The following is a 26,631-nucleotide window of genomic DNA, read 5'->3' as shown; positions in this document are numbered from 1 at the left end:
TTAGTATTTCTACAATAGCATTTGCATGCATGAATCTTCAGATACCAATGAAAATGTATCCTTCCTTCACATACCATACAAGTTAATTGACATGCAGTGTGGCTTGTCAAGGGATGGCAAACAAAAGAGCTGGAAGGAAGAGGATTTACTCGGAATAAGCCGATAGCTACAAATGATTCTGAATCATATTGGAATTAAGTGCCTTAGTGCCATTAATGCCACTGGCACTGCTGCAAGCCCTGACACTGGTGAGGCGCTTATTCTAAGAGCCTCTTGATTTCTCAGTGGTTAATTTTCTATATCTTTTCTTTTTCTTATTTGTTCTTCAGAGCCCATCAGAGCAAAAAGCTGATGTCTGAAAGGATCTAATTGTGGCTATGGTTAGGTTATGACAGACAGGAGGTGGAGGAACAAAGGAGGAACGGAACAGAAAATATTTCTTGTAATGAGACTGATCTACTAAGATTTGCTAATTATAATAAATATGAGATCGTACAGAAGCTTCTAATGAGCTTATATAAAGCATTTCAAAAGGGCACTGTCAGGCTAAACACTGTGTTTAAATATATAAATTTCCTTAATAATTCCAGATTAGAGCAGAATGAAACCTGGATACCCAATTAAATCCTCACCCTTTGTATTAGGGTCTGATCTGTATTTCACACAACAGTCACCAAAACCAGACAGGATTTTATTCTGCTCCTTCTTGGCTGCAGCACACTGACATCCTAGGAAAGAGGACGGGGCATGGATGCTCTGTGAAAGCTGGAAATGCAGCTATAACAACACAGCAGGGACACACTGCACCCTTGTCTGCTTTGTCTGACCTTTGGGATCCTGGGATTCTGTCTTTGGGGCTTGTGTGAAGGTCTCTCACTGGACACACCTCTGGTGTTTGCATAAAGGTATCTCAGTGGAATGTCAGGGATGCAGCTCCAACAGAACCAGTTCAGGGGCCTCGCACTGCTCTGGGTTGCACCATATACCTTCACCCACAAGTTCATTTTCTTGTTTTAGCACATGACTTAAACGTTTCCATGTTTAGATTACAGGCCATTCAAAGCTAAGTTTAAATCCAGAGCAGTGGCTACACTGAGTTTAACTGAAACTGAAGGAAAGAGCTTATGGAAAATTCTCCACAAAGAAGTTTTGTAAATAGTGGTTTGATACTATGGTGATCAGCCCTTAGAAGCACCAACTGCATTTTTCTCTCTACTCAATTCCTTGGTTTTCCTCCAACGCACAGATTTTAGTTGGCCTCCACAGCAGTGCCATGCATGTTTATGCATTAACAACTGCCAATGAAGACATACAGAGCAGCAATGCTGGATCTACTTCCCATTTGAGCTTCTGCTAGGAAGTGTGGGAGGAGGCAGAACGCCTTTACCTCTGGGAGCACTGTGGTTTCAGTAAATCAAAAAACATGATCCAAATCTGATAAGGGTGAGAGTGCAATGAGGAGAGAAGCAAGAAATCTGTTCATATATTTCTGAATGGCAACATACATTTATTGCCATTCAGAAACACCGTAAGGACATGCTAATGATCCTGTCCTCTGCTGTTCACATTATCATTCTCAGTGCACCCTGCAGCTCACCTTCCCAGCAGGCTGAGCCCCGGAGAGTCCCCACTGCTGCCTGCTGTAAGAGGAGATGGAGCAGGGCTGTGTATGACAGGGTACCTGATCCCAAAAGCCGTGGGCTTCAAGCCATGGTCACCACAGGTCTCTTCTGGTAGGTGCAGCTTGCTCTAGTATTTGAAGCATCCAAGTGTATCCATTGCCACTCACAAAAAAGACACGACTGTTAGTTTAGTGGGTTGCTGCATTTGCTATCTAGCGAATTCTGCTATCCAGAGCGGAAGGGTCGTCAACTTCTTTTACAATGAAGAAGCAGAGAAAATAAATTCTTCAGAATAACCCGCAATCACTCCAACAGAAACAAAAAGCAACACTTAGAGGGATTACTGTCTCCCCATATCATCATCGGGGGAGGACAAACACAGTGCTCTAGAAGCTTTGAACGCATCGCAGACTACTTAGGAAATTTACCACACAAACCAAAATGTTTGAAAATTTACTTTTTCCTTGCCATGCATTTCCCAAACGAGCATGGACAAAAATTCATCTCTAAAACAACTCAAGTGAATGCAGGGAAGAACAGAGGCCATTGTTTTGCCCCCCTCCTCTTCCCAAAGTGATGCAATATCTCTTAAAACCAGCAGGGGGGAAAAATAACATGCAGTGTAATAAGGACAAAAGTTCATTCTGATTTCCTCAGTTTGCAAGCCTGCTGGAAATCTGTTTGCTGTATCTGTTGGAGTGATGGACTTTTTTTTTTCTGTTCACCTCTCTAATCTCTTCTGTAAGCAGTGCAGCTGTACTTCTGAATCCGTATTTTAAATGGGGTGGAAATAAGTCTTAATGAGATTGTCCTGCCCTATTACCTTAAGTAGTATGCCTCAAATGAACCCTGCTAAAGGCTATAATTCCCTTTAGAGACATGAGTAAGTGGCTTATATTTCACTGTTGTGGTTTGGGTCATCACCAGATACTTGGTAGAATTCTGTCTTTATTGCAAAAGAATTACAGAAACCAGTTTTTATTAAAGATGTGAAAATAGAAGATATTTTCCTCAAAGCAGCACTAAGAAATTTCTCCTGATCTCCTCTTCAAGCAGAAAATGACCTTTGCATACGTACTTCATGAACGCGTGGAAAAATTTTGCTCCTGTAAATTTCAATGACTGGTATCCCTACCCCTTATCTGGATAAAAACAAAGGTGCTTTCTAAGAGTTGCTGCTGGGTTGGGCAAGGAAGGAAGCAGCAAATATTCAGGGATGGAAGGACCTCAAGGAAGGGCCAGAGAGATTTCAGTCTGAATGTCCCTAACGAGCAACACACCTCAGCAGGGACACTGTATACTTAGGACCTTTGAGAACTGCAAGTGCAGCTGAAGGTAGAAAATTTTGGGGCACTACTGTCTGGCCAAAGTAATACATAAGAACAAAAGACGGCCCTAATTCATTGGGAACCAACAGCAGTGTCCTTACAGGCACAGGGTAAGCCCCTGGTAGCATCTGCCTAAAGTACTACTCAGGCAGTTTTCAGTGTCCATAATTCCTGGGCACTGTTTCATTGCACAATACATTTTGGGAGGTAAAAACACAAAGGAATTTCACTTCTGGAGATGTGTAATATCACTGAATTTCTGTTGCATTTCCACCAAGAATACATAATGTTTCAGGAAGTACCAGGAAGAAATGAGTTTTCCTATTCCCAGTCCTCTCAGCTGTGCAGTAAATGGGATTTTTAGATCACATTGTGCCCACAGAGTCAATGGGTAACCCACAAAATGAAGGTATGTAGAAGAAATCTCTCCTCCCCATCTAAACTTCACATAAAATATAGGAAAGGCAGCCAAGCTTCACCACTATCCAGAGAATTTAGAGAAGGAAATTGTTTAGGAAATATCTCAGTTCTGCTAAATGGCTTTTGTAAAATGATGGAAGCATAAGTAAGAACTAGCAGTTGTCTCCAGCTCCAAGCAGAGGGCTGTCAACCCAGCTCAGAGAAGAATTATCCATCTTGACAACTTTTCACACCATTTTGATACCTGACCAACATACAGAAATTGATGGACATGAAAACCTCAGTGGTCTCATGTTAACCATGGAGACAAGATCTAGAGTTCAGCTGAAGCAAGGAGCAACTGCTCTAAGAGGAACAAGTCCAAGTCTGTAGAGGTGTAGCAGGCATGCATTGGCCCCCAGCCTGTTGCAAAGCTCTGCGGTGAGTAGCAGCAAGAAAATCTGGTCTCCATTTTCTGGCTCCTTGCTTTAAATAACCCCAAATGCCAGTCAGGTTCATTCCCAAGAAAACACACACTCTGAATCACAATAAAAAACACCTGCCTATATGCGTGCCCTGGTGTGGACCTTCAGATCAACTCATTAATTTGTTCTGTTGCTTCCAGTTCTTCTCTGTCCCTGCATAAGGCTTAATTCCACAAGTCAGATCATCAATTGAGCAATTGCCTCAGAACAAGGAAATCTTAAAAGATTCTGCACTTACCTAGAGCAGCCAAGCTGCTGAACTTCATTAGGGAAAGGAATCAAACTCTAATCGTGCACCTAACTTTGAGACACATTTTTGAGTGAGGAAGTAAAACTAACACATGAAAACTGGCTATTTCTGAGCTTACGCCTACCCCTTGGACAAAATGAGATGTTCAGCTTCAAGAGATCTGAGCAATGAGGCTCTCATAAAGGGGAGACTCACCACGCCTTAACCAAAAAGTGTCAGTCACATTCCAGCAATAGTATCCTTACTGGGTACATGGGAGAAACCATCAGAGTGAGCAGGAATTAGGAAAGTAGAAAAAAAGGACTGCTGTTCAGCTATTTTATGTGCAGGGAGGCTCCCCAAAAGTCTAAAGAAACCAAGTAATCGCAAGAGAGGAGTTTGCTGAGAAAACAACTGCTCTTCTAGTGAAAAGCTGAGAGCAGATTGAATGCTTTCCCTAGACTTTTTTTCAATTTTTTCATTAAATGACTCCAAACAAAAAGTGATTGGTGTCTAAAAAAGCAGTTTTTGTTAGAGAAATACTATTCTCTGGCTTATACATGCAAGCACTGTGTGCCTCAGACTGCCATACCAGTTCCAGACATTGCACATTCTCTGTCTCTTTCCCATGTGATACTTCCCCCTATGACTTAGATGTTTAAAAAACAGAAAAAAAACATCTATCAAACAAAAAAACCCTGCTCCAGTGACAGAAGACACCCCATTTGTTGCTGAATGGGTGAGAATGGATGATACGTAGACATCCTGATGACCCTCAAAAGCTCATGACCCAAGAAACCTGACTTCAGACAAAAAGATAACAAAACTTAAGGCTCATGGATAACATCAAAGGGTTGGCAGCACTACAATGAATCATACATTTTAGGTGAAATTTCCCAGTGAAATTTCTTCAATTTCATCAATGTACTGTCTGTTTTCAAACAGCTATGCCTAAATATACCACTCAGAATTTATGATAGATGTAGGAAACAATCATTTCCTTCTCAAAACCCTTTCCAGATGGGACCCATATGCCTGCAGCACAAACACATTGCAATCTCATGCCTACGTCAGATGTGTGTGAAAGGGGCAGCTGACTCTTGTAGCAAGGGGACTGACTTGGTTATGGGGAACAGGAGCTGCAGAAAATGACAGGGTTTGTGTCCCAGGGGCAAGCTGCTTATGCCACAGCCTCTGGTGTGTGAGGAGATCAGTACAGTTAGTAGTAACCTGGTGCTTTACTATCACAAATTGAGGAAGTATATTTATTACTACAGATCTAGTTATGAGGTGATAGAAGTTTCTTATATTTTCTGACTAGTCTGTTCCCAGAAAGCTGTTTATTGTAAGATCACAGCTTCACCTGTAGAAGATACTGAAGGATGCAATTCCAGACAATCAAAGACAAGGCTAGATCGGATTGAAAAGAATTGCCAGGAACTGGATTGCATCTGCCTCTCACCACAGAGTTCCTCTGGAAGGTGGAAACATTGCCCCACAGAGCAGCTACAGAAGCCAAGATTTTCTCAAGTGGTCACAGCAGAGCCTTCCTCATCTCCTGGTACTGAACAAGGGACCATGATTACATGATTTACAGACATGCCCGGCTCTCATAGCTGCAAATGAGGACTGAATATATGCAGCATTATGATGTGGCTCAGCAGCTGGAGTTACGGACACACATCAGACAGAACTAGTTTTGGTTTAATCTTGCTAAGCTCAGTGCCTCATATATAAACTCTGATTAATACCACACACATGGCAGTGACTTCTGCTAAGTCATATTTGGGAATGTTTCAGGGGGAGAAGGATGAAACACTGAGTGAGTTGGAATGAGGTACAAATACAAATCCATCTCCCTCAGCAATCATGCTGGGACAAAACATGAGTAATGCAGAGCTCTTCCCACGCAGCACAGGAGCCCAGAACTCCTGCAAGGAAATGAACTTGGTCTCCACCAGCAGGTCCCCAACCAGTGCCTGGCAAGCATCAGGAGCCCATTCCTCTCTCCCAGCATTTCTCTCCCATTTCACAAAAGCAAGGAATTGGGGGGAATCTCATCATTCTGTCAGATAAGTTTCAGCTGAAGGACTTCAGGGAATCCTGAATTCTGCTAATTTAAATGTGAGAGCAATGGGTAGTGAGAGAACTGACCATAGACAGCAAAGAAAGAAATGACAGGGGACAGAGGTGACTAAAGAGGTAAATGAGAAGCTAGGAACTCACTGAGTCAGTACAGGGGTAAAGTGGCACTTTGGAGCCCAAATTGCAAAAGGAGGGAAATGTGCTCCACCCTCTAAAATTAATGCCCGTGAAACAGCTCTGAAGCAAGGGAGGGTCCCAGACAGCAAGCAGTGTTAAAGGCAGCTATAGCTCCTAAACACCAATGGCTTAGCACAGACTATGCTGCAAATGCTGCAGATGTTGTGGGACATGGTGAGGAGGTAGAGGAAAACACATCCTTTGGTTTTTACATGTCTTCAGTTCCTGTAAATGTCACAGGCTAGGACTGTCGAGAAACAATGTGCAGCCTCCTTCTTTAGCACCACCCTCCTCAGAAAACAGATGGGAAAGGATAGGAAAACCTCACTTGCTCTTCCAGATATTATTTCAATACTTTTCAACAAACCTAGACTTCTGAACAGCATTAATGTCTCTGCTAGCTGCAATACCTTCTGCGTGGAGCCCAAAAATGCACAGCACACATGCTGTGGAGACCTCACCCACCACATTTAAATAGGGATGCATGAGGAGCCATGCTGCATAGCTCTGTACAGCTGTGTGCTGTGCTGGAGCTGAGCCAAGCCCACACTGAGAGCAAGCCTGGCTGCAGCAGAGAGCAGACTGCTCTTCTCTTTGGTTTAGACAACAAAGAGTCAGATCTGTGGTCTGTGGCACTTCACAGAAGAGAAATGGAGCTGCTGTCAGCCCTTTGACCCACTCCTTTTCACAGCACATCAGAATTACTGCACTGGCTTGGAAGTCCTCAGGTTGATCCCAAACCAAAAAGAACATTTTCTTTCTATCTCTTTCCCCAACAAAAGATCTGAGAATACGGATAAGGAACTGCAGCTGGGTCACTGCAGCCTCACTGCTTTGAAATCAGAGAGTTTGCACATCGCCAGCCCAACTCAGCAGGGAGCAGCTGCATGCAGGGATTGGGCTTCAGTAGGCCATGAGACAGGGGATGCTGCCCAATTGGGATAACTCCTGACCAATCCTCATTGCATTTGATATTTGGGATCATGGGGCTGTTTCAAAATGCCTCACTTGCAGAGAGCAATTCCCAGAGGCTGTGCAGGGATAGAGCAGTGCAGGCGCACTGCTGAGCTCAGTGAGCTCACCATGACACTGCAGAATGGGACTGAGGCTCAGGAAGCCTACATTCCTGCAGGGCTTAGGGATATCCTGATTCTGCAAGCAGCAATTTTAGCAAATTGGCTTCAGTCTCCCTTAAAGGCATGTTAGAAACATGTAATTTTAGCTTTGAAAGGAAGTATTTAGCTAAAGAGTCAAGAACACACTTCAGTTGAAAGGTCTTATTTCCTCCTCTATTGACACAAAGCCAGCAAAAGTTTAGGAGGAATTTGAAGGGAATTCAGTCAGATTTTCATGCCACCTGCCACAGAACAAGCTGACTCAATTCTGCTTCTTTGCTTTTCTGTCCTGTTTTTGGGTATAACAGAGAAAGTACGTACATAAGAGATTCCTGGTAACCTAAGAACTACCCCCTCTCCAGCAACAGACTCTTCATCTCTCGGGACCGAATGCCTCGTGCTTCTGCAGCAGCGATGTTATCCACAAAAATTCAGCCACACCACTTAGAACTGGTCTGTGGCTGATACAGCCTAGAGGGGCAAATAGAGGAAGAGGCACTTTAAGAACCTTTGTATGACTTCAGAGGTTTTTCTGAAGTCAAAGGGATCGTGTTAAGAACCAGAACCTTCGTGACTCATATATTCCTAATCAAAATGCTGGGTGCATGAAAAGCTCTTCAGTCACACAGAGACCAAGCTGCGGATCCTTACAAGACAGAAATAATGCACGAGGGGAAGCACTTAAATAATTGATGTTCTTTTCTTTTATCTGTGTGTAGGAATGGCAGAAAAATCTATGTACCTAGTGCTAATGGATGGCATCAGAATGTCAATAATCAGTAATGAGATAGAAATAGGAGTGCCATTGTCCTGAGGTGGCTGATGTTTCCTTCTGCTTTATCTACCCATGTTTCAACAGGAAACTTATAGTGTAAGTTTTAGATTTCTGCTCACCAATAGATCACTTTGATAGTAACACTCACAAATGCCTTTTTTGGTAGGAATTCAGTCCAAAATGACTCATTTGCTTACATTTAACCTGCAATCTGACAGCTAGGATTTTATGTCTCCTGTGCTACATTCAGAAGATGAAACAAAACTTTGTTTTAATCAAAGGTTCAGTTTCCATTCCAAATCAGCGCTGCAATCAAACGTAAACCAGGGATTGAAAATCCCACTGCCATTTCCCTGAAAACTGCATAATCACTCACAGTATAGAATCACTCTATAGGTATTCCTATAGAGTAAAGCTTCTTGTTGAATAATTATTGGTACGTATATTGAGACATTCATATCCAGCTATTTAATTCAAAGATTTTGAAAGATTTTAATTCAAAGATTGTATTGAGAGTTCCCTCAGACAGCAGCCCGGAGGGAACAATTACGCAGCTGTTCTTACTACATTCCTGTGTAGGCTGACAGCACTGTAAAAATCCTGGCATGTATTTACTGTAACTACAACCTCCAGTTCTCGATGCTGTTCGTTAGGCATACCCTTTGCAGAGGGGCTGGCAAGGCAGTCTGTAGACTTGACACTAATACCGTGCTTTGGCTAAACTTATTTATAGTTGCATGCATACATATGCACACTCACTTGCATGTGGCTGTCCGGGCTGTTGTAAACAGGCCTCGAGATCCCAACCACATTGCAGTGCTCATGACATTCGCCACTACAGCAGCTCCTTGCAGCTGTGCTGCCTCGCCAAATTCAGAAATAAGGGTTTTAGAAGTACACCACCAGTTTTACTATGATCATTAGATTCAGCGAGGTGGTGTTTCCATATGGCTGAATGCTAACATTATTTTAGAAAGTTTTATGCTGATTTTCTTGCAACACTTTTTATGGATTTCCTACTGCCGAAGTTTTAAACTCTGAAATGGCTTGCAAAGGAGAGATGACTGCAAAGGGAATTTCTTGATTTCATAGTATGTGGATGGGAAGAGCCAGTTGCTGGGAACTGAAGGACTCACAAACCATGCAGAATCATAGAACCATAGAATCATTAGGGTTGGAAAGCACCACTAAGATCACCTACTCCACCCCAAACCCATCTCACCATGCCCACTAGCCATGTCCTTCAGCACCGGATCTACACAGTTCTTGAACACCTCGAGGAATGTGACTGCCACACCTCCCTGGGCAGCCTGTGCCAGTGCATTACGACTCATTATCCAAGCTTAACCTCCCCTGGGGCAACTTGAGGTTATCACCTCTGCTCCTAAGGAGCAAGAAAGGCCACCAGCCTGCCTCTAGTGCTGAATGAGCCATGGGGCTAGGAGGATGGTTGGGAGAAAGGAGAAACAAACCAAATCTTTTTCCTACTGTGTCAGGACTCTTCTGAGCTGCATCCACACTGCACATCCCTGCTGGCTTTGTCTCCACAGCAAGATGCTTCTGCATCTACCAGCACTTTCCTAAAGGTAACTTCCTGGGCCCTCATTGGCGAAGGTAACTGAGACATCCTGCACACTGCATGTTTTACGTGCTCAATATCAGTTTCATCATTAATATCAGATGCCAAATATTGTCACTGTCATCCTGAAATATCCCACAGCTCAATGTGCTTCACAAGCAAATAGACTAGGCCTTAATTCAGAGCTAGCTGTACCAAAGAAAGGAAGCCTTGCTGGTGCACACAGCAGCCCCTTGAGAAGATGAGCAAGGAAAACCCATCCTCCTCCCTCTTGCCTTTAGACAGTGGCAGGAGCTGTGTGTGGACACAGGAGATTGTGCATGGCGCAGCTCACTCTGCAGTGCATACATAATTTATGCTTTTCCAGTTGCGCATTTCTGGACTTGGGACTGTTTGTGCAAAATGGAAGCTAAGATCAAAGAAAACCAACACCACTGCCACAACCACCTTCTGTGTTTAAGCCACCTAATTTCTGTCACACGGCCTCCACAAGTAGAGTAAAGCACCAGTACTGTGCTATATGCATGTATATAAATGAATATAACATACATGAAAAGATAAACATTTTCCATGGCACAAGAACAAAAAAGAAAACAAAAGATATTTCCAACAGCCCATGCCTCTATTATTAAACTGCCTTGGCAGAGCACAGCTCTAGCATTATGACAAGAGTTTCCTGCCATGCCGGCAGCACAGTGAGTGTTTACAAGACATCTCAAAGTTAGAAAAAAAAAAAAATCAACTGAGAAGCCTACTTTGTTCCAACCTGCTCTCACTTAGACAATTTTGACATGTACAACCCCAGGTACAGTAACAGACAGGCAGAACACGCCAGGCCCTTATTTTGAAAGCAAGGCACACTTCTATTTTCCCTCAGCACACAAACCACTTCCATTTATCTACCCTGCCGCAGCCATGCCGTTGATGCAGGTTTATCAACGTGTCCCCATGACACGTCCTGCAGGATCTGTCCCCAGATGCTCCCCTGTGAGCAGAGGTGGCTTGTGCCCACACTGTCACCTGAGGATAGCATTTGGACCAGCAACCCTCACCACCCTGCCCATCCTCTTCCTCACCCCGTGCCTTTTGGCAGCGCCTGAGCCCTGCACCAGGGCTTCTCCTTGCCCAGCAGCAAAGGGCTGGCATGGGGCTCTGCAACCCGAGACCACGAGCCAGCCAGCGGGACGCTGCAGTAAATATAAATCTGGCTCTTACCCACGGGCAGTCCCTCGCAGTCAGACATTGTGTGAGAAGCTTTCCTCGCCGGGGGCTTGGGAAAACACGGCGAGCAAACAGCAGCGCAGGTCCTTCTCCCGGAGGAGGCAGGGGTGGAAAATATCTCACGATTTACAGCCACACGGCTCTTCCACGGTATGGCTACCCACCCAGAGAGCTGCAGCAACAGTCCCGTCTCTGCCTTCTCATTATGGGATGTAAAGATAAGAATGTGCTTTTGTGCCAAAAGAGTGTGCTATTGGTGGATAAATTTGTTGTCATCCCTCCCCTTCACGGAGTTTCCTCTTTAATGTCACAGAGGCACATTACCCGGGCTGAAAGGCCATGGAATATTTATGAAACAGCTTTTAAGAGCTGAGCCGCAGATCTGTGCCGGAGCGCAGGCTGTGCGGGAGCAGCACTGCAGGCACAGCCAAGGGTCGGAGCCGGGACACGACAAGGCTGGAGTAGCACAGCTGGATATGGGGCCAGGAATAAACCTGCTTGGTTTATACTGCAGAGTCTGGGAAACGGCACTCGTGACATTGCTGTCCCACAGCGTGCATTTTGCAGTGGCAATGCTCCGAGGGCAGATTGTTCTGTTACTTTTCGTGACCACTGCTCACTTAAAATACAGTTTTAATGAAGCATTTCATGGCTTCCTTTAAAGCTTGGCTTCTTAATCTTCAGGAATGTTTCCATAGGATTTGCTCTATATAAAATTCCTAGGTCTTTCAGCCACGTCCAGTCAGTAGTGCAGTCTACATCCTATGTTACTTAATACTGCATCACAAATGTTGGTATGTGGGGTGCAGAGCTGGAGGTCAAGAGTTGAAGGGGACCAGAGCCATTTGGGGTGCACTGGAAGGTGCTCTCGGAGCCTGTGGCACAGCACGTGGGCAATTTGCTGCAGGAATCTAGGAAACATCCCACTTCAAAGTGCTCCCAAGGAAAAAAAAAAAAAAAGCTTAATGTATATGAAGTGCACTATGTGTACGCTCAGCATCTCTGGTAGAGCTAGGCTGGTTTCATTCAGGTTCTTCCCTCTGAGTACACAGCAGCACAGTTAGCCATAGGTAGCTTGAGTCTCAGATAGCAGGCAGCAACCCAGAAGCTGAAAGGGTTGCACTTGTTCCCAAAATGATGCCTCACGTTCCCTGCACAGGGTCTACCAAGAGGCTCCTGGTGCTCTGTCTAGCACTGTGTGCCATGGGCTGGCGGGGTTTTGCTGACATGAAATCTGCATTCCTTTGCCACAGACAACCATTGAAAGAGACTATGTCCACACGCGTTCATGCAGCAGCCTAGAGATATTCTTCAGAGTGTCAGCTCCAGAGAGAAAATACCACATCCACAGCCTGTGCTCTTCTCCCCACATAAGTAGTGCAGGGCATTGCATCCATCCTTCTCGCTCACATCCTCCCCATTCTTCTGCCACCTACAAGGAATTACTTCTGATCTGGGAGATACAGAACCAAGGAGGGACCTGTTCTCATCCTCTGTACATACCAGGGAAGAGCAGAGGACTTACACCAGAAGAGAGTGCCCTTTTCTCCCCACACAGTTCCAGTGCAGAAAAATTTTGTTCCAAGATGAGTTGACGGATGTTTTTCTAGCTAGGCTCTGTACAAACACAGACTCCCATTTCTAGAGAAAAATATACACCAATTGAACTTCAAACCCCACAAGTTCCTGGGCCCACTCACAGTTATAAAGTGAAACAGCTGCCTGAGTATGCCTTGAGCCTGTAAAGGCTCAAGGGCCGGCCATCCCACCCTGCACTCAAAGCAAGCAGCTGTGGCTCATTCTGAGGTTACCTCTTCCAGCTGTGTGCTAGTGCTCCTCTGCTGCTGGCTGGAGTCCTCCAGCAGTGCTGGAGCGGTTCCTGCAGCGAATTCACACCAGCTCCCAAGCCTGTGATTCTGCTCAAACTCATCCGCACAAATGGCTGATGAAACCTGTGCCTCACTCACCCCCATCACTTGGCCTTTGGCTCAACACCTTCTGGGCAGAGGAGGCAGCAGAGAGGGCAAGGGAAGGGACAAGGACATCTACAACTACTACAGCAATGTTAACCAGAGCCATAATTGGGACTTGGCACCCCACTTCTGCTGAGCCCTGGGAGGGCTCTATGAAACACTGAAACAAAGTAATAACCGTTGGGCAAGAAGTTGAATACATTCTAGATCTTACGTGGATACTTATCACCGCTTACCTCAAATAAGAAGTTTTTCAATTAAAACTTTTCCTCTAATACCTAGAAATTTTGGTGCAGAACTATTTTTTCAGAAAATGTAAAACTTCTTTTCTCCTCTTTTTTTTAGAGCAAAAATTAGTATTTCTTTTAAGCTTCTCTATCTCTCAGGCTGAAAGGAGCCTGGAAAGATGCCAAGCCTAGAAAACTGAAGTCTGACAGGGGAAAGTCTGGGGAATTTATGAACAAGCTTAGTCTTTATTATGGTGTAATGCAAAGGAAAGCACAACAGCAACAGCAGAGCAGCAAGATCCAAGGCTGCAGCAAGCGAGGATTAGCACAAATGCAACAGCTATAGGCACAGAAATAAGAGAAAGCAGCTTACCTTCAAAAGACCTCAGGTAAACAGGGATCCCCACCAAAGCACTCTTACCTCTCCTGCCAACCCTTAAATGAGTTCTGGGAAGAGGTGGATCCTGGCTCCATCCCTTCTGGTCGCTCAGCTGCATTGCACGCACCTGAGCTCCCCTGGATTGGCCCTGTCTTCTGACCACGTGCTCCATCACTTGTTCAGGCTATGAATTAGCTTTTCTGCTACACATGGCAAAATACTAAAGCTTAAAATTGAACTAAACAATAAAATGTGAGAAGTAAGCACAGAGTATTATAGTGGGTGTTAACATGATAAATATCCATCAGTAAGTGCTCTCTCTTGGGCTTTGTGAGGAGCCCCAGGGATGCTTATTCCTCAATGCACAGAGAAAACAGATCGTGGATCTGCCTGCTCTCCATACTGCTGCCTAGCACACACTCTTCTGCATCAGATCAATGACAGATGCTGTGGGAGGAATGGTAAATTTAATATGCGGAAAGAAGCAGTGGAGTATTGCCTACAGAAAGTTGGCCCCGGCCTCCCTTGGTCTCCTGTGGAAAAACACTTCACTTGATACTTCAGGAAGGAAAAGAGGCAGGGAGTATGGGGTGCCCAGCTCAAGTCCCAGCAAAGGGCAGAGGGCATTGCAGAGCATCTGCCCACACTGTCTTTATACTGCATCTGCACAGTGAGCAGCACACAGTCATGAATATTGGATGTCACTTCAATGAGTATCATAGAAACATAAAACATCCCAAGTCAGAAGGGACCCACATCGTATCCAATTCATGTCTCCGCACAGCAACACCCAAATCTAAACCCTATGTCTGTATGTGCTGTCCAAACATTCCTTGAACTCTGACATCCCAGGGCCATGCCCACCGCCCTCTGGGGCAGAGCCTTTCCCCAATATCCAACCCAAGCAGGATACATAGCAGGGACCTAATTTCTACCACAGATACTCACATATCTGTATGGGAACTGTTGATCACAGCCTGAATCTCTGATTGACCACCTGAGGCAATCACTGAGTCAGCCGCGGGAGCACAGCTGAAAGCAATTCACCTGTGTGACCAGGAGGGGGTGGAGCCTGGCTCCACGGCTCCTCGACCCCATTTTAGGACTGACTGCCACTGAGGAAGGATCTCTTTCTGGAGGTTGCTCCTTGTGGAGTTTGCTGCAAGCCTACAACATGAGCATTTTCATTTATTTTGATTGTCTTTCCACCATGATAATCTTATTGAGCCTAACATCTGTATGCTTATTGATCTTATGTCTTACTAAGCCTAACCTCTGCATACTTATTGACTATACACACATCCCACTGGGCTTCTGATCTAAGCATCTCTGGAAATCTGCTCCTTGATGTCTTACATCTGACCCAATCACTCCCAGCTGGACACTAGGCTGCTTCATCGCTTATACAGCAGGCAGCACAGTGGTGGGGAGCAGGAGTGATGTCAGCTAACCAGGTCAGAGCTGGTTATTCAGTCTGCAGTTTTTCATGAGGCCAAAACAATCACCTTCCTGCCCAGTTCAGCAGGAATTTATATTTTGCATCACTGCTATTTCCATGCAGTTTAAATGGTGAATGGCTAAAATGTACTTCTTGCTACTAATTTATGCAAATTCCATTGGATCTCTCCCAGCTGCGTGAAGAGATCTCTGCCCGCTGGGTACCAGTAGTAGTTGTGAGAGAGTGGAGAGGGGGTGGGGGGATGCAGAGAGTGATGCAGGCAGATAGCAGCAGAGTGGTGTCAGTGGATGACATTAAACAGCCCTAAGGGCAGTCCTGCAGGCTGGCCTCCATTAGCAGTGGGATGCTTGGGGAGCTCCAGCTGCATGTGCAACAGTGAAAGATAAGAAAGTAAGTCCCAATAATTGGGATTTTATTTCATTGTTGTTTCCTGACACATCCTTTTTGCATTTTGACATGACAGATGGGGCGTGGAATAATGTCATTGCAAGGGAAGTGGATGCACTGACACAGTCTCATGCAACATATCCAGGGAAGGGAAAGTAAGGGGTGAAAGCAAGATACAGCTGGCAGCAAGCAGAAGAATAACAGCATTCCCCTGAAATATACATACCATATATACGTCTTCGATATATATCCCCCTACATATATAATGATTTTGCACATGTGAGTCCTTAATATCAATCTGGCTTGTGTTTTTTTTTAATTTATTTTATTAATAAGATTTTCACTAGCCACTATTGAATCTGAGATTTGTATTCAAGAAAGGAAATGTCTCCATCATCTCCTCTGATGTCACCCCAGAGAGAAGATTAGAAGATTAGCTGTGTCAGCTGACACCAGCCCAGCGGCAGCAAAAATAATTTTGCACATTCAAAGAGAATGAGAGAGAAATTCCTCCAAGAAATATAAGCCTGACAGTGGCAATTGTTGGCTCACAACAAGAACGCTTTGTGCAAATGTGCAGATATACAGTAAATAAAATAAAGAGATCAAAGACTTGGAAGAAGATTTGTCTTAAGGAAGAAATAAGCGGATGGTCTCAATCTCAGCGGTGTTTTGGTCTCACCTGATTTACAAGCAGTTGCATTTCTGGGGTATGAGTTGCAGAAGGCCATTGAAATTACATCAGGAAATATAAATGCTACATCGGAAAGATAAAGTTGGAGGACCGAGGCAGAATTTTTCTCATCAATTTGTGGGAGATATTCATGCATAGCACAATTAGTGTTAATGGGATTTCCCTCTGCTGATGTTCCAGATGTTAATGAAATGCCTCATGGTGAACATAAAAAGCAAAAGAGAAAGTCTATAACTAGGTTTGATCTTGATTTCTCTGGATTTAGTGGCATTAATGTGGGCTATTTCAGTGGAACTGAGGTTTGCACAGCTGAGCGTAGCTGTGTTCACTCTGCATAGATCTTGTGGAAAAGGGAGTGTTGAGCTCTGAATGTAAATATTATGGTATCAAGTTTGGGTTTGCAGAGAATGTGAGAGTCTTGCAAACCTGATTTGGCAGCTGCAAAAATAACACTCCGGCAAACAGATGTTCTCTGTGATGAGGGAAGTCTTTATAAGATTCACAAATTAATGAGCTCTGCCAGGTTTTTAGTGGTTCCTACCAGAATTCCTATAAATCAGCCTAGCTGAGTAAGGAGGCAGGGATGAGAGGAATCAATAACCTCACTGAACAGCCTGTATAACCATGGTTAGCTGACAAAGGACTTCAGAGCTGGGAAATCCCAAGAGGAATTAAGGAGGTGCAATATCATCCTTCCTGAAGGCAAAAGCCGCAGCATAAGTTGTGAGCTGTAAGTGCTCCAGGGGCTAATTGCAGCCAGCAGCAATCAGGGATATTGGCTCAGCAATGAGGAGATGTGAGGTGTCAGCACTCTGTGTTATTGGCTCATCCTGGCAACACTGAAGTGGGGGAAGTGAAGCTCCCTACTTCACCTGCAGGTCGATAACACAGCTATCAAGGGATTGTGCTCCCACCTGCCTTCAGTCCTGACAGAAACCAGCCCTGAGTTGCATGTTGCCCAGAGGAGTGGTGGAGTCACCATCCCTGGAGATTTTCAAGAGCTTTGTAGGTGTGGCACTGAGGAACATGGTTTGGTGAGCACAGCGGGGATGAGTTGACAGATGGGCTAGGTGATCTTAGTGGTCTTTTCCAAAGTTAGCGATTCTATGATTCTAACACAGAATGGTTTCAAGAGTTGAAGACATTCCCACCTTCAAAATACTGCCTCCCAAATGCTAGTCTTAACCTTGTGAATTTCTGCCTACTTAGATTTGTGTCAAACTTAGAAAGAAGATTTCACCAGCCCAGCAGAAAACACGCCATGAAAGTTGTCACTGCTAATGGTAGCCATGGTGGGTCAACAAAAGGTCCAAGTTTCATCCTGTGCTTGTAGAAAGAGCAAACTACACTCCAGCTGTTGGCAAATACACACCCTAGAATGGGATTGAACAAGCAGCAAGTGATGGGCTGTGTAATCATGGCCAAAATCACGGCTGACAAGCACTTCTCTTGCAACCTTGTACTGTGAAAAATTGTCTGGGATTTTCTCCCCATAGGCATTCCTCTGTCCTGTGTTTTCTGCAATAGCCAGCAGCAGAGTGAGCACCAAAGAGCAGCAACAATTTCTGTCCAATCTCTCCACTCATCTGCTCCACCAGGCACTGTTTTCCCCAGCACTGGGTGTGGGCCTGTTGGGTAAGGAAACAGAAATAATTAAGGAATTGCTAATGGAATCAGACCTGAACAGCAGGGAAAATTATTTATTAGGTTATCTATGAATGCAACGCAATGCACTTTACAATCCACTTTCATTTGCTTCTTTGCAATCATTTGTCAAGGGCTTCTGCCAGCAGGAATGACCAGAGAGGAGCTATCATTTGTGGTCACGTGGGAATGCCTCCACCTCACAATAAACACAGCTACAATTAACGGAAGCGGTGACCTTGTTGGCAATTTCTGCAAAGAGGACAAGACTCCATGGGAATAACAAATAAAGCAGATTATTATCACTTAGGTGACCTTTGTGAGTCACACTGGGGCTGGAATGAGTTGCAGGGGCCATCTCAAGGCTCCTGCTGCCACCATAAGGAGAGGTTCCCAGGGAAGGGATTTTCCCCAGTGTCACCCATCATGGGTGAGGGGCAAGCAAAGGAATTCATGGAACCAGGCTGTCTGACTGCAAAAGTGAAAGTTGCAACAATGCCAACATAAAAAAAAAAAAAAGAAAAAAAAAGAAAAAGGAAAAAAAACCTTTTCAGTCATTGCTCATGAAAAATCTGAGAATCTCACTTTTTCCTTTTTTCTAGAAATCCCAGTGAATGGAAAAATATTGTTGCCCAGCAGGCTGATCACTTAGGGGTTTTGGTTAGGAGCAGCTGCTACAGGACTGCTGGAAAAGGGGCTTCAGGTACATGTGTCCTTTCACTTGCTTAGCCGATCACAGCTTCTGCCTGGCCAGGATGCACACTGAAAGGCTGCAGGCACTTCAGTGACTCTTTTCAAGATACTCAATGCTGCTGCAGCACAGTGCTTCTTTCAGTGCACAAGCAAATGCCACAGCCTGCCCAAGGAAGAATATATTTCAAATTGTAGGGGCAATAATCCTTGTGATTTCCTAGTTTGGTGCATGAAGCTGCTGTTTCTTTCTCAGACCTAGCTCCGCTCCAGGACTGGCTGTCTCCTGTTTTCATTTCTGTACACAGACATCACAGCTTGCTGCATGGGGCAGCCAGGGGAATCCCAGGCCTTTAATACCAGCGAGGCCAAGAGCTTCCATCCTGGGCAGTCTCTTGGCCCCAGGGCTGCCCCTTCCAGAGCTAAGTTGTGCCTGTCCATGAGCCCTTAGCCCAGGCACACCACCATGCTGTCCTTCTCACCCTGGCCTGGATCCAATCCTCACCTATTGTTTTATTGATCTGCAGAAATGACTTGAGCTGCTCAGGGATTCTGGCGTTCCTGGGGCACGCTGTCAGTGCATAGCACCAAACATTTCATTACAAAATTACACTTAAATTTACAAAACTTTATTAATGATAAAATATTAAGCTTACAAGGAATAGATCAAAGAAATACAAAGGCTGCAGAACTGAAATTTAATCCATCATTGATCTTTTAGTTAGGAAAGTAGCAGAGGCCCAAGAGCAATCTGTCTCACAGCAGAGCCCACATCTAAGGAAACACCACTTACGAATCACAGAATCATAGAATCACTGAGGTTGGAAAAGACCTCCAAGATCCTCCACTCCAACTGCACACCCAGCACCAGTATTTCCCCTTTAAACCATGTCCCTTAGTAGAACATATATGGTCAAATGTCAAGTTGCTTTTTTTTTTTACAAAGTGCAGTGAGGCAATCATATTTCTGTTTGGAGTTTTTCCTCAGAGGGAAGGAAGAGTAAGCCAAGCAGTTTTCCTTTCAGTATGTATGCACTCAGAAACAGCTGCTCAGTTCCCAAATGTTATGGCTTTCTTGTCTCCCCATGGGCACAGCATCCCCAAACACCTTCCTGACACAGCATTCCCAAACACCTGCTTCCTCTGAGAGCCCCTGGAACCTCAACACCACAGTCTGAGGAAAGTGCTTGGCTTTGTGCTTTCCTGCAGCTTAATGTCCCTTTTCATCCCAATTTCCTCAAGTAACATGACTTGCACAGTCCCTTCTGTAATAAGTCCCACACCTGCTGGCTGGTTCCAAGATCGTACAGCTTTCAGAAGACAGTAGTGGCTCAGAATGGGGATGAGATTTGCCTGGTTGAAGACTGCTGCACCAGAGAAAGGCTGTTAGCGTGAGGGGGTTTCCATCAGCCCGTGTGCGTGGCCATGCAGCACAAGCAGCACCTTAATCCCACATGGATGGGCAATGGGGCCATGGATTTGAGATTAGTGGCTGCCAGGGGGAAAGGATGGTGGGTGACCACCGTGATGTGCTGGGGTTGTGATGGATAACCCAAGAGGCAAGCTGGTGTTACCGCAACCAGAAAAACAGGGCACAAAGGGAGGACAAAAAAAATTTCACCTTCCGCATTTCCATTTGCTAGCCCTCCACACTGCTCAGGATGGGGAGGCACAGCTCTTGCTGCAATCCCTGCTGCCCAGCTGTTTCACTAACCTGCCCTGCCACCAGAGACCTCAGAGCAGAGACTCAGCTCCTCTCATGGCTTCTTTCCATTTTCCTGCTCCCTGCTATTTATTGCTCGGTGGTGCTCGGGACAGGAATGCAGACCCAGCAGGCTAAGTTTAGTTCATGGCTCTGACAGAGATTTCTTCCCTGACACTAAACAAGAGATTAAATTTCTCTGTGCCTCAGTTTCCCTCTATAAGCCATAGATAGCAAAGCTTCCCTTTGTAATCCATCCTAGTTCAGAGCTGCTTCACAATGCTTGTTTTTGCTCTGTGTATTATTGGAATTCCTGTCCCCACTGAGCTCTTGGCTACTTCTGTATTTAGTAATTCCATGTGTTTCATCGAGAGTCTTGTTACAGTTTTGATATTGTGTACAACATACTGACCAGAGTTGAAGTAAAATTCTTCCCAGTATTATTTTCTAGTTTGTATGGATTTTCACTTGAATGGTAATTCTCTAACAAATTAATCTGGGATTGTTTTCACAGTTCTGGAAGCAATGTGGGCACAGAGAGCATACCACAGAATCACAGAGCTGTAAGATTTGGAAGGGACCTCTGGAGGCCTCTGAGTACAGCCTCTCTGCCAAAGCAGGTTCCCTACATTAGGTTGCAGTCACACTGCAAGCACACATCTGATGTGCCACCTACCATCACACCTTGCTCTTGTTGCTCACACCATCCCTTCCCTGCCCAGCCTGCTGACCACCTCTTCCAAGCTGTGTTGCCACCAAGTGCATTTGGTTGCATTTTTCCCAAGGCAAATCTCCTTGTGTTATTTTCTGCCTGTGTTTCTAACCTTGCTACTTCCCTTTATGCTGTCCTTTTATGTCCTAACCAGCAGGTACAAACCTATTTTATTATCATCTTCTAGGAAAGTCATTAGCATTTTACTTCCTTCTGCTCATCAGCAATGAAGATGTCAGCCAAGACAGGTCTGATGAGGATGGCAAGGAGGAAGAAAGAACTCCTGTGGGAATAACATCTGTGTTGCAGCCCTTCCTGTAGGACCCTTTGGAACAACCTGCTTTTGGAAATATAACCAGAGCAGTACCCAGTGCTTTGGGACTGAGATGTCAGGAGTCTTTTCTTGCAACAAGAAAAGAAAGACTTTTATGTATGAGCTGAAGACTTGGCACAATGTTGTCTCCTTAAAAATATTATCCAGCAACACATTACAAAGCAAACCTCTTCTATCACATCCATATTTCATCTGCACCTCAGAATTGTAATTAATGGCACAAGAGGCTCCATGTGACAAGCTGTCCTCAGGGCAGACTTTTTATCTACATCAACAGTGCTCTCTGTTACGGCTTCTCTTGGCAGAATTTTTCTTTTGGTGCTCCCTCGCAGAGATGCGATCCACATTCTTCTCTCTGCTGATGAAAATTTCCCTTAGATACAATAAAACTAAAGAGAGCAGTTTCTCAAAGATGGAAGAATATGCACGAGGACTCACATGAAGTGAGGTGAAGAGAAAACCCATTTGCAAAGCCTGCCTTGCTTGGGTGAAGCAAGCACTAATTCAGACTGAATATGATCTAAATTAAACACCAGACAGCACCAGCAACCCAAAGGCAGACGATCCAATTTCACTGAAGCTATGCCAGGATTGAATTTGACCCTCAGCATTATGTGGTATCTACATTTATGGCCAGGAAAACTGAAATACACATGCACACTCCAGCACAGGTACCCTGGTTGTGGCTGATGCTCCAAAACATTCAGCTGCTCCTCAGCACCCCTGGCAAATATTTTCAGTGGTCATCTACCTCCATCTTCAGGATGTGGCTTTCTGAAAATGTGAAGAGTGATAAAGTAATTGTGCTCATGTAATAAATGCTGGAGGGACCATATTTTTCCTGACCATTTCAAAGGCAGAAATAATAACAAAAAACAAGTGCTAACCTTCATGTAAGGTCTGTTTGACATAACAGGCACCACGTGCTGAACCCATCCCAAGGCAAATCGACACACAGCAGGATGGAACTGCACAGAAATTAACACCAGGAAGAACCAGAGTGCAATGAACCACAGGATCCCATGGATTTTTAGACACTGGATTACAGATCTTAGGCTATTAGCCTAAGGGTCAACACTCACAGCTTGGCCTTGTACAGTTTTCTCAGCACTTTGAATACCCAGAAGTAGAATTTCGTGTTGTTGGGTTGTTTTTTTTTTTTTTGTTTTGTTTTTTTGGCTGCATTTGCTCTGTACTGAATTATTTCTCCTGGAATACAACAAAAGCTAATACTTCTAACTCTTCTTGTACTTTATTGGGATTACTGATAAGTCAGACATGGGGTGGTTCTGCAAGTTTGGTTAGTTAGATGTGGTTTAATAGAACCACAGCCCAAGCCTGGCTTTTTGTTTGGCTCTTCTAGATTACATCGGGATTTAATTTGTCAGGTTGTTGTTTGGTATTTTTTGTTTGATTGGTTTTTTTGTTATTGTTTCTTGGATCTTCCAAGCAAAAATTTCATTCCTTCGGGTAGCTTTTCTCCAGTTTGTCATCCATTACCTACAACTCTCACTATACAATTCTGCAAAGTACTGTCTCATATTTTTACCCCTATTTTTAGAAATAGTCTCTATACGAAAAGCATGACTGAATTCGTAGACATTGAATGTTGCAGGACTGGCATTGCACAAGAATAAGGTGACATATTAAGCCTTGAAATTCATAGATACCTGATGTTTCAAAATTACTTCCCAAACCCGCACTGACACAGATGGTGAGGTGTCACAGGCTGTTGCATTAGTGATGAACAATACATAAAGGAGACAAGCGTCAGTATTGCACGTGGCCTCATTGGATACCTCCTGCATCCACATTTGTCCATCCTGGAGGGTATCTTCACCACCAGTGCCAATAGGAAGATCTGCTCTTCTGATGGATGTCAGTACCGGTGCCCGTGGATCTGCTGACAGGCCTCAGCTCTCCCAAGTCTCCCTCCATATGGCCAGCTGGTTCCTCTCCTCTCTAATCTCACATCGCTGCACTCAACCTTCAGCATGTGCCACCACTTGTTTATGCTGTGCCTCTCTAACTAGGAAAGGAAAAAAAAGCAATGCCGATGTGATTGAAGATAATGAGCTGCTGATTAGCACTGGAGAACACAACAGAAAACATTTCATTTAAATTGCCTTTCTTGTTGAGTTAATTAAAATAAAACACAAAGCTTCTCAGCTTCATTATGGTGCCTGCTTGGCTCAAAGCAGTGAGGCTAAACAGGTTTGCAATTAATATGTGTAGCCTTCCACCTGCTATTAGCATAACAACAGAGACTAACAGCACCTTTCCGACTGGATTCTCTGTGATTCAGTGCCGCCGGACTACTGACATCCTCCTACAGCACCCACACGAGCTGTGGGAGATGCCTGCCTACCACTCGCCCCTGTGCACTTACATTCTGCTTTATGCAGTACTTCCATACCTCCCATCTGCCCGATAAGCCAGTTAGGTCTTTGTTTAGGAGGCTGTAAAAACTTCGGCTGGAGCATTAAGGGTGGTTTCCGACCTCAGCCCGATGGTTCATAAGGTCTGAGGACAGGTTTGAAGTCAGTCGGAGCAGCACTGGCGTCTGTAAGGCCATAAAAACGTGAGTGATGCTCACGGTTTTCAGACGATCCCTTTCGCTGCGCGCGCAGTTCCCTACGAGCGCCTCTGAACGCTGCGGATGTCTGTGACTGCCCTCTCCTGGGCAACAGTGGCGTTGCCTTAGTGCGTATTTTTCCTAACAATCAGGCGTCAAACGTTAGACCTACAGAAAATTAACACTGCTTTGTTAATTTAGAGCTGTATATATGCTACATACATACAATATACATTATAGTTTATTTTATAGCATATGTATAGCCAAGAGCACAAATACCTGAATTTTCTGCCTGGTTTCTACACACCTCTTCTTCGTACAATGATTCATAGAGACATGTTATTTTTCAGTTCACCAGTATTATCAGCTTTTTGTTATTATTATCATTTTTTAATCAGCTGAAGGTTCAGTCCCAATCTAAGCAACATTCCTTCTCTCACCTACAAATTAATCATAACAATGACAGGATCAAGAGAAAATGAAAGACTCTCATGGGCCTTTGCAAATTGCTATCTGTTTTCTAGCAGTTCCATCACAAAGCAGAAATAGAATTTGATCGCATACAATTAAGAAAAGTTAGAATACAGTTAGGAGAGTGGCATGGTTAGGATAGCAGGTTTGTAGTCAAAAAGATTATTGTGATGGAAAAAGACAATAAAAAATGAAATACTCACCCCCATCCCAGGCTCACAGGAGAAAACTCCAGAAAAAGATCCTTCCCCAGTGGCAGTCAGCCCTTAAATGGGATCTAGGACCCTTCCAGTCACACAGCTGAATTGCCTTCACCTTTGTTCCCATGGCTGACTCAGTCCTTGTCTCAGGTGATCAATCAGTGATTCAGGCCATGACTCAACAGTTCCCGTACAGGCTGTAGTGAACTAAGTAATTGATACAGGTGTTTTTAACATAACAAAGAAACAAACAAAATGTTTTAATAAATGTTAATGAGTCAAAAACATACTAATTTCTAACAAAATTCACAATTGGAGATCCATTTCCTCATAGCCAGGCAATAACAGACCACCAAGAACAGCAAAGCTTTGTGTTGCTGTTACTAAGCAGCATTTTTCTTGGTAGGGATTTGAGCTTTACTTCTGGGCAGCTCAGAAATCTCCCATTTGAAAATCAGATCACAATGTCTGGCCGAGGTCTGATTGCCCTGCATGAAAATGTCTGCCTTTGCTAATTGGTCTCCAGTGTGGGACAGATGATGTGTAGTTAATCATTCAAGAAGCTTGTTAGGCTCACACCATATTCATTGTTACATTTGCTGATCTCTTATGTGCTTGAAAATGCTGTACAGCCTCTCCTCAATAATAGTGGGGAAGTAATAAAACTAATCAAATTCATTATCCCTCTTCTACATTGGTATTCCTCCATTAATTTTAACGGCCTCATTTGATATATGCAGGTGCACAGGAATTCCAGCCATTGGCTTTGCTGTTTGTGGAAATGGATTTCAACCCAAAAAGATCAGAAAAGCATCTGTGGGCAAATTCGACCATTTCAAAAATTTTTAAGAGGAATAACTCATTTTTAGGCATTTTGCTGAAAAGGCAGCCTAAAGCAGACAGACAGAAATGCAGAATACTAGAAAACATTGAATCCAGTGAGAGTTAGTTGTGTGCCTGTGCCTTAGGTTTATGCCTGGCTATAAAAAAATATAGCATTAACGCTGCAGAGTCTCCTGCAAGGACAAATTTGTGAGAAGATACAGGGATGCTGTGATGCTCTGACTATTCATTTTCCCCACTAACAGTGGTGGGGATGCTGTAAGCCATAGAACGAGAGAGCAGGAAAAGCCCTTCTCCATGTGCCCACCAGCACAGCAGGTAGAGCCAAGCAATATCCTTGGTGTGGGTTGATGGTGCTGACAGCAGGGAGATGGCAAGGGGCAGGGCACCGTGCTCTTGTGTGGAGACAATCATTAAAATGACAGCGTTCTGTGGTACATGTGAGAGCTGCTCTGCAAAGAAACACTGGAGTGAGTTGGGCACAGAGCTGTTACTCACAGTCTGGGCAATATCATTAGGATGGAAAAAAAAAATTGAACAACAGGTAGGAATGCACAGCAAGAGCAAAACGTGAGAGCAGACAGCTGTCAGCTCCATTAGCTCGTTAAGGGTGGAGATGTTGGCGTGCTGGGAAATTATTGTCCACTTTATGTCTCGATATTGGAAAGAAATTTACTAAAAGAGCCAAGGCAGTTTGAGCACTTGAGCTGTTTAATTATGCCTTTTAAAGTTGTCTTTGAAGCCGCAGAGCAAAGGATGAATGAAATACTCTCTGAAGCTCCTTATTAGTCATTCCTTTCTCCGATGGCAATAATTACGTTGTTCTACATTGGAATGAGTGTTCCTAGTGAATCCCCATACTCCTCAATAACACTTGCAGCAGGGCAAGCTGTGATAATGATGCAGGTAATTAGAGCTGGGCCTGCAGGATCCAAGAGCCACACAGGTCAGCTGTAAACGTCCCTCCTGGGCAGAGCATCACAGGCTCATCTCCAGAGGCTTAGGCCAGGTGTGAAATCCTTAGGATCTGGGGAAATTGAGAGCAAATGGTTTGACTGCTGCTCATCTGTGCAGATTCCAAGGGAATTTCCTTCCTTACAGCTGGCCATGTGCAGAATACTAGATGAAATCTTTTCATGCAACCACTAGGAAAGACTATTACCATTCTTTACTCTATATTCCTGTGCAGTGTGCTGCTTGACCTATAACAGACACTAATATCAATTGTCCTGAGTGTTAAACCTTAAAACCCACCCACTAATGGTCTACAGCAAACAACAACAAACAAGCAACCCATAAAATGACAGTGATGTCTGAGCAGCACTT

At 44.3% G+C, this 26,631-nt stretch overlaps 1 protein-coding gene and 1 long non-coding RNA gene across 7 annotated transcripts in view; both read right to left on the bottom strand.

Annotated features, from left to right (window-relative positions):
- Positions 1-13,604, bottom strand: part of EML1 (EMAP like 1) — a 119,927-nt gene extending 106,323 nt beyond the window's left edge. Inside the window, exons 1-2 of the mRNA XM_048947817.1 lie at positions 13,589-13,604; positions 11,010-12,656 (exon numbers count right to left, since the gene is read on the bottom strand). Coding sequence (XP_048803774.1) covers positions 11,010-11,037 — 28 coding nt within the window. The 5' untranslated portion in view covers positions 11,038-12,656; positions 13,589-13,604. The remainder of the gene's footprint in view (positions 1-11,009; positions 12,657-13,588) is intronic.
- A 5,552-nt stretch (positions 13,605-19,156) lies between these two features.
- LOC125695354 (uncharacterized) lies at positions 19,157-24,544 on the bottom strand. Of its 6 annotated transcripts, none has more exons than XR_007377924.1 (5): positions 24,466-24,544; positions 24,071-24,231; positions 23,633-23,959; positions 21,892-23,245; positions 19,157-21,574 (listed from the first exon to the last, which is right to left on the bottom strand). It is a non-coding gene; the product is annotated as an uncharacterized LOC125695354 (long non-coding RNA). The 6 variants fall into 6 exon arrangements; XR_007377925.1 differs by having other exon boundaries at positions 19,157-21,571; XR_007377926.1 differs by having other exon boundaries at positions 19,157-21,990; positions 22,887-23,245.
- Between the last annotated feature and the right edge of the window lie 2,087 nt (positions 24,545-26,631).

This window comes from Lagopus muta, chromosome 6, assembly GCF_023343835.1.
Source record: "Lagopus muta isolate bLagMut1 chromosome 6, bLagMut1 primary, whole genome shotgun sequence".
Lineage (NCBI taxonomy): Eukaryota > Metazoa > Chordata > Aves > Galliformes > Phasianidae > Lagopus > Lagopus muta.
This window is presented reverse-complemented; position numbering and strand designations above follow the sequence as displayed.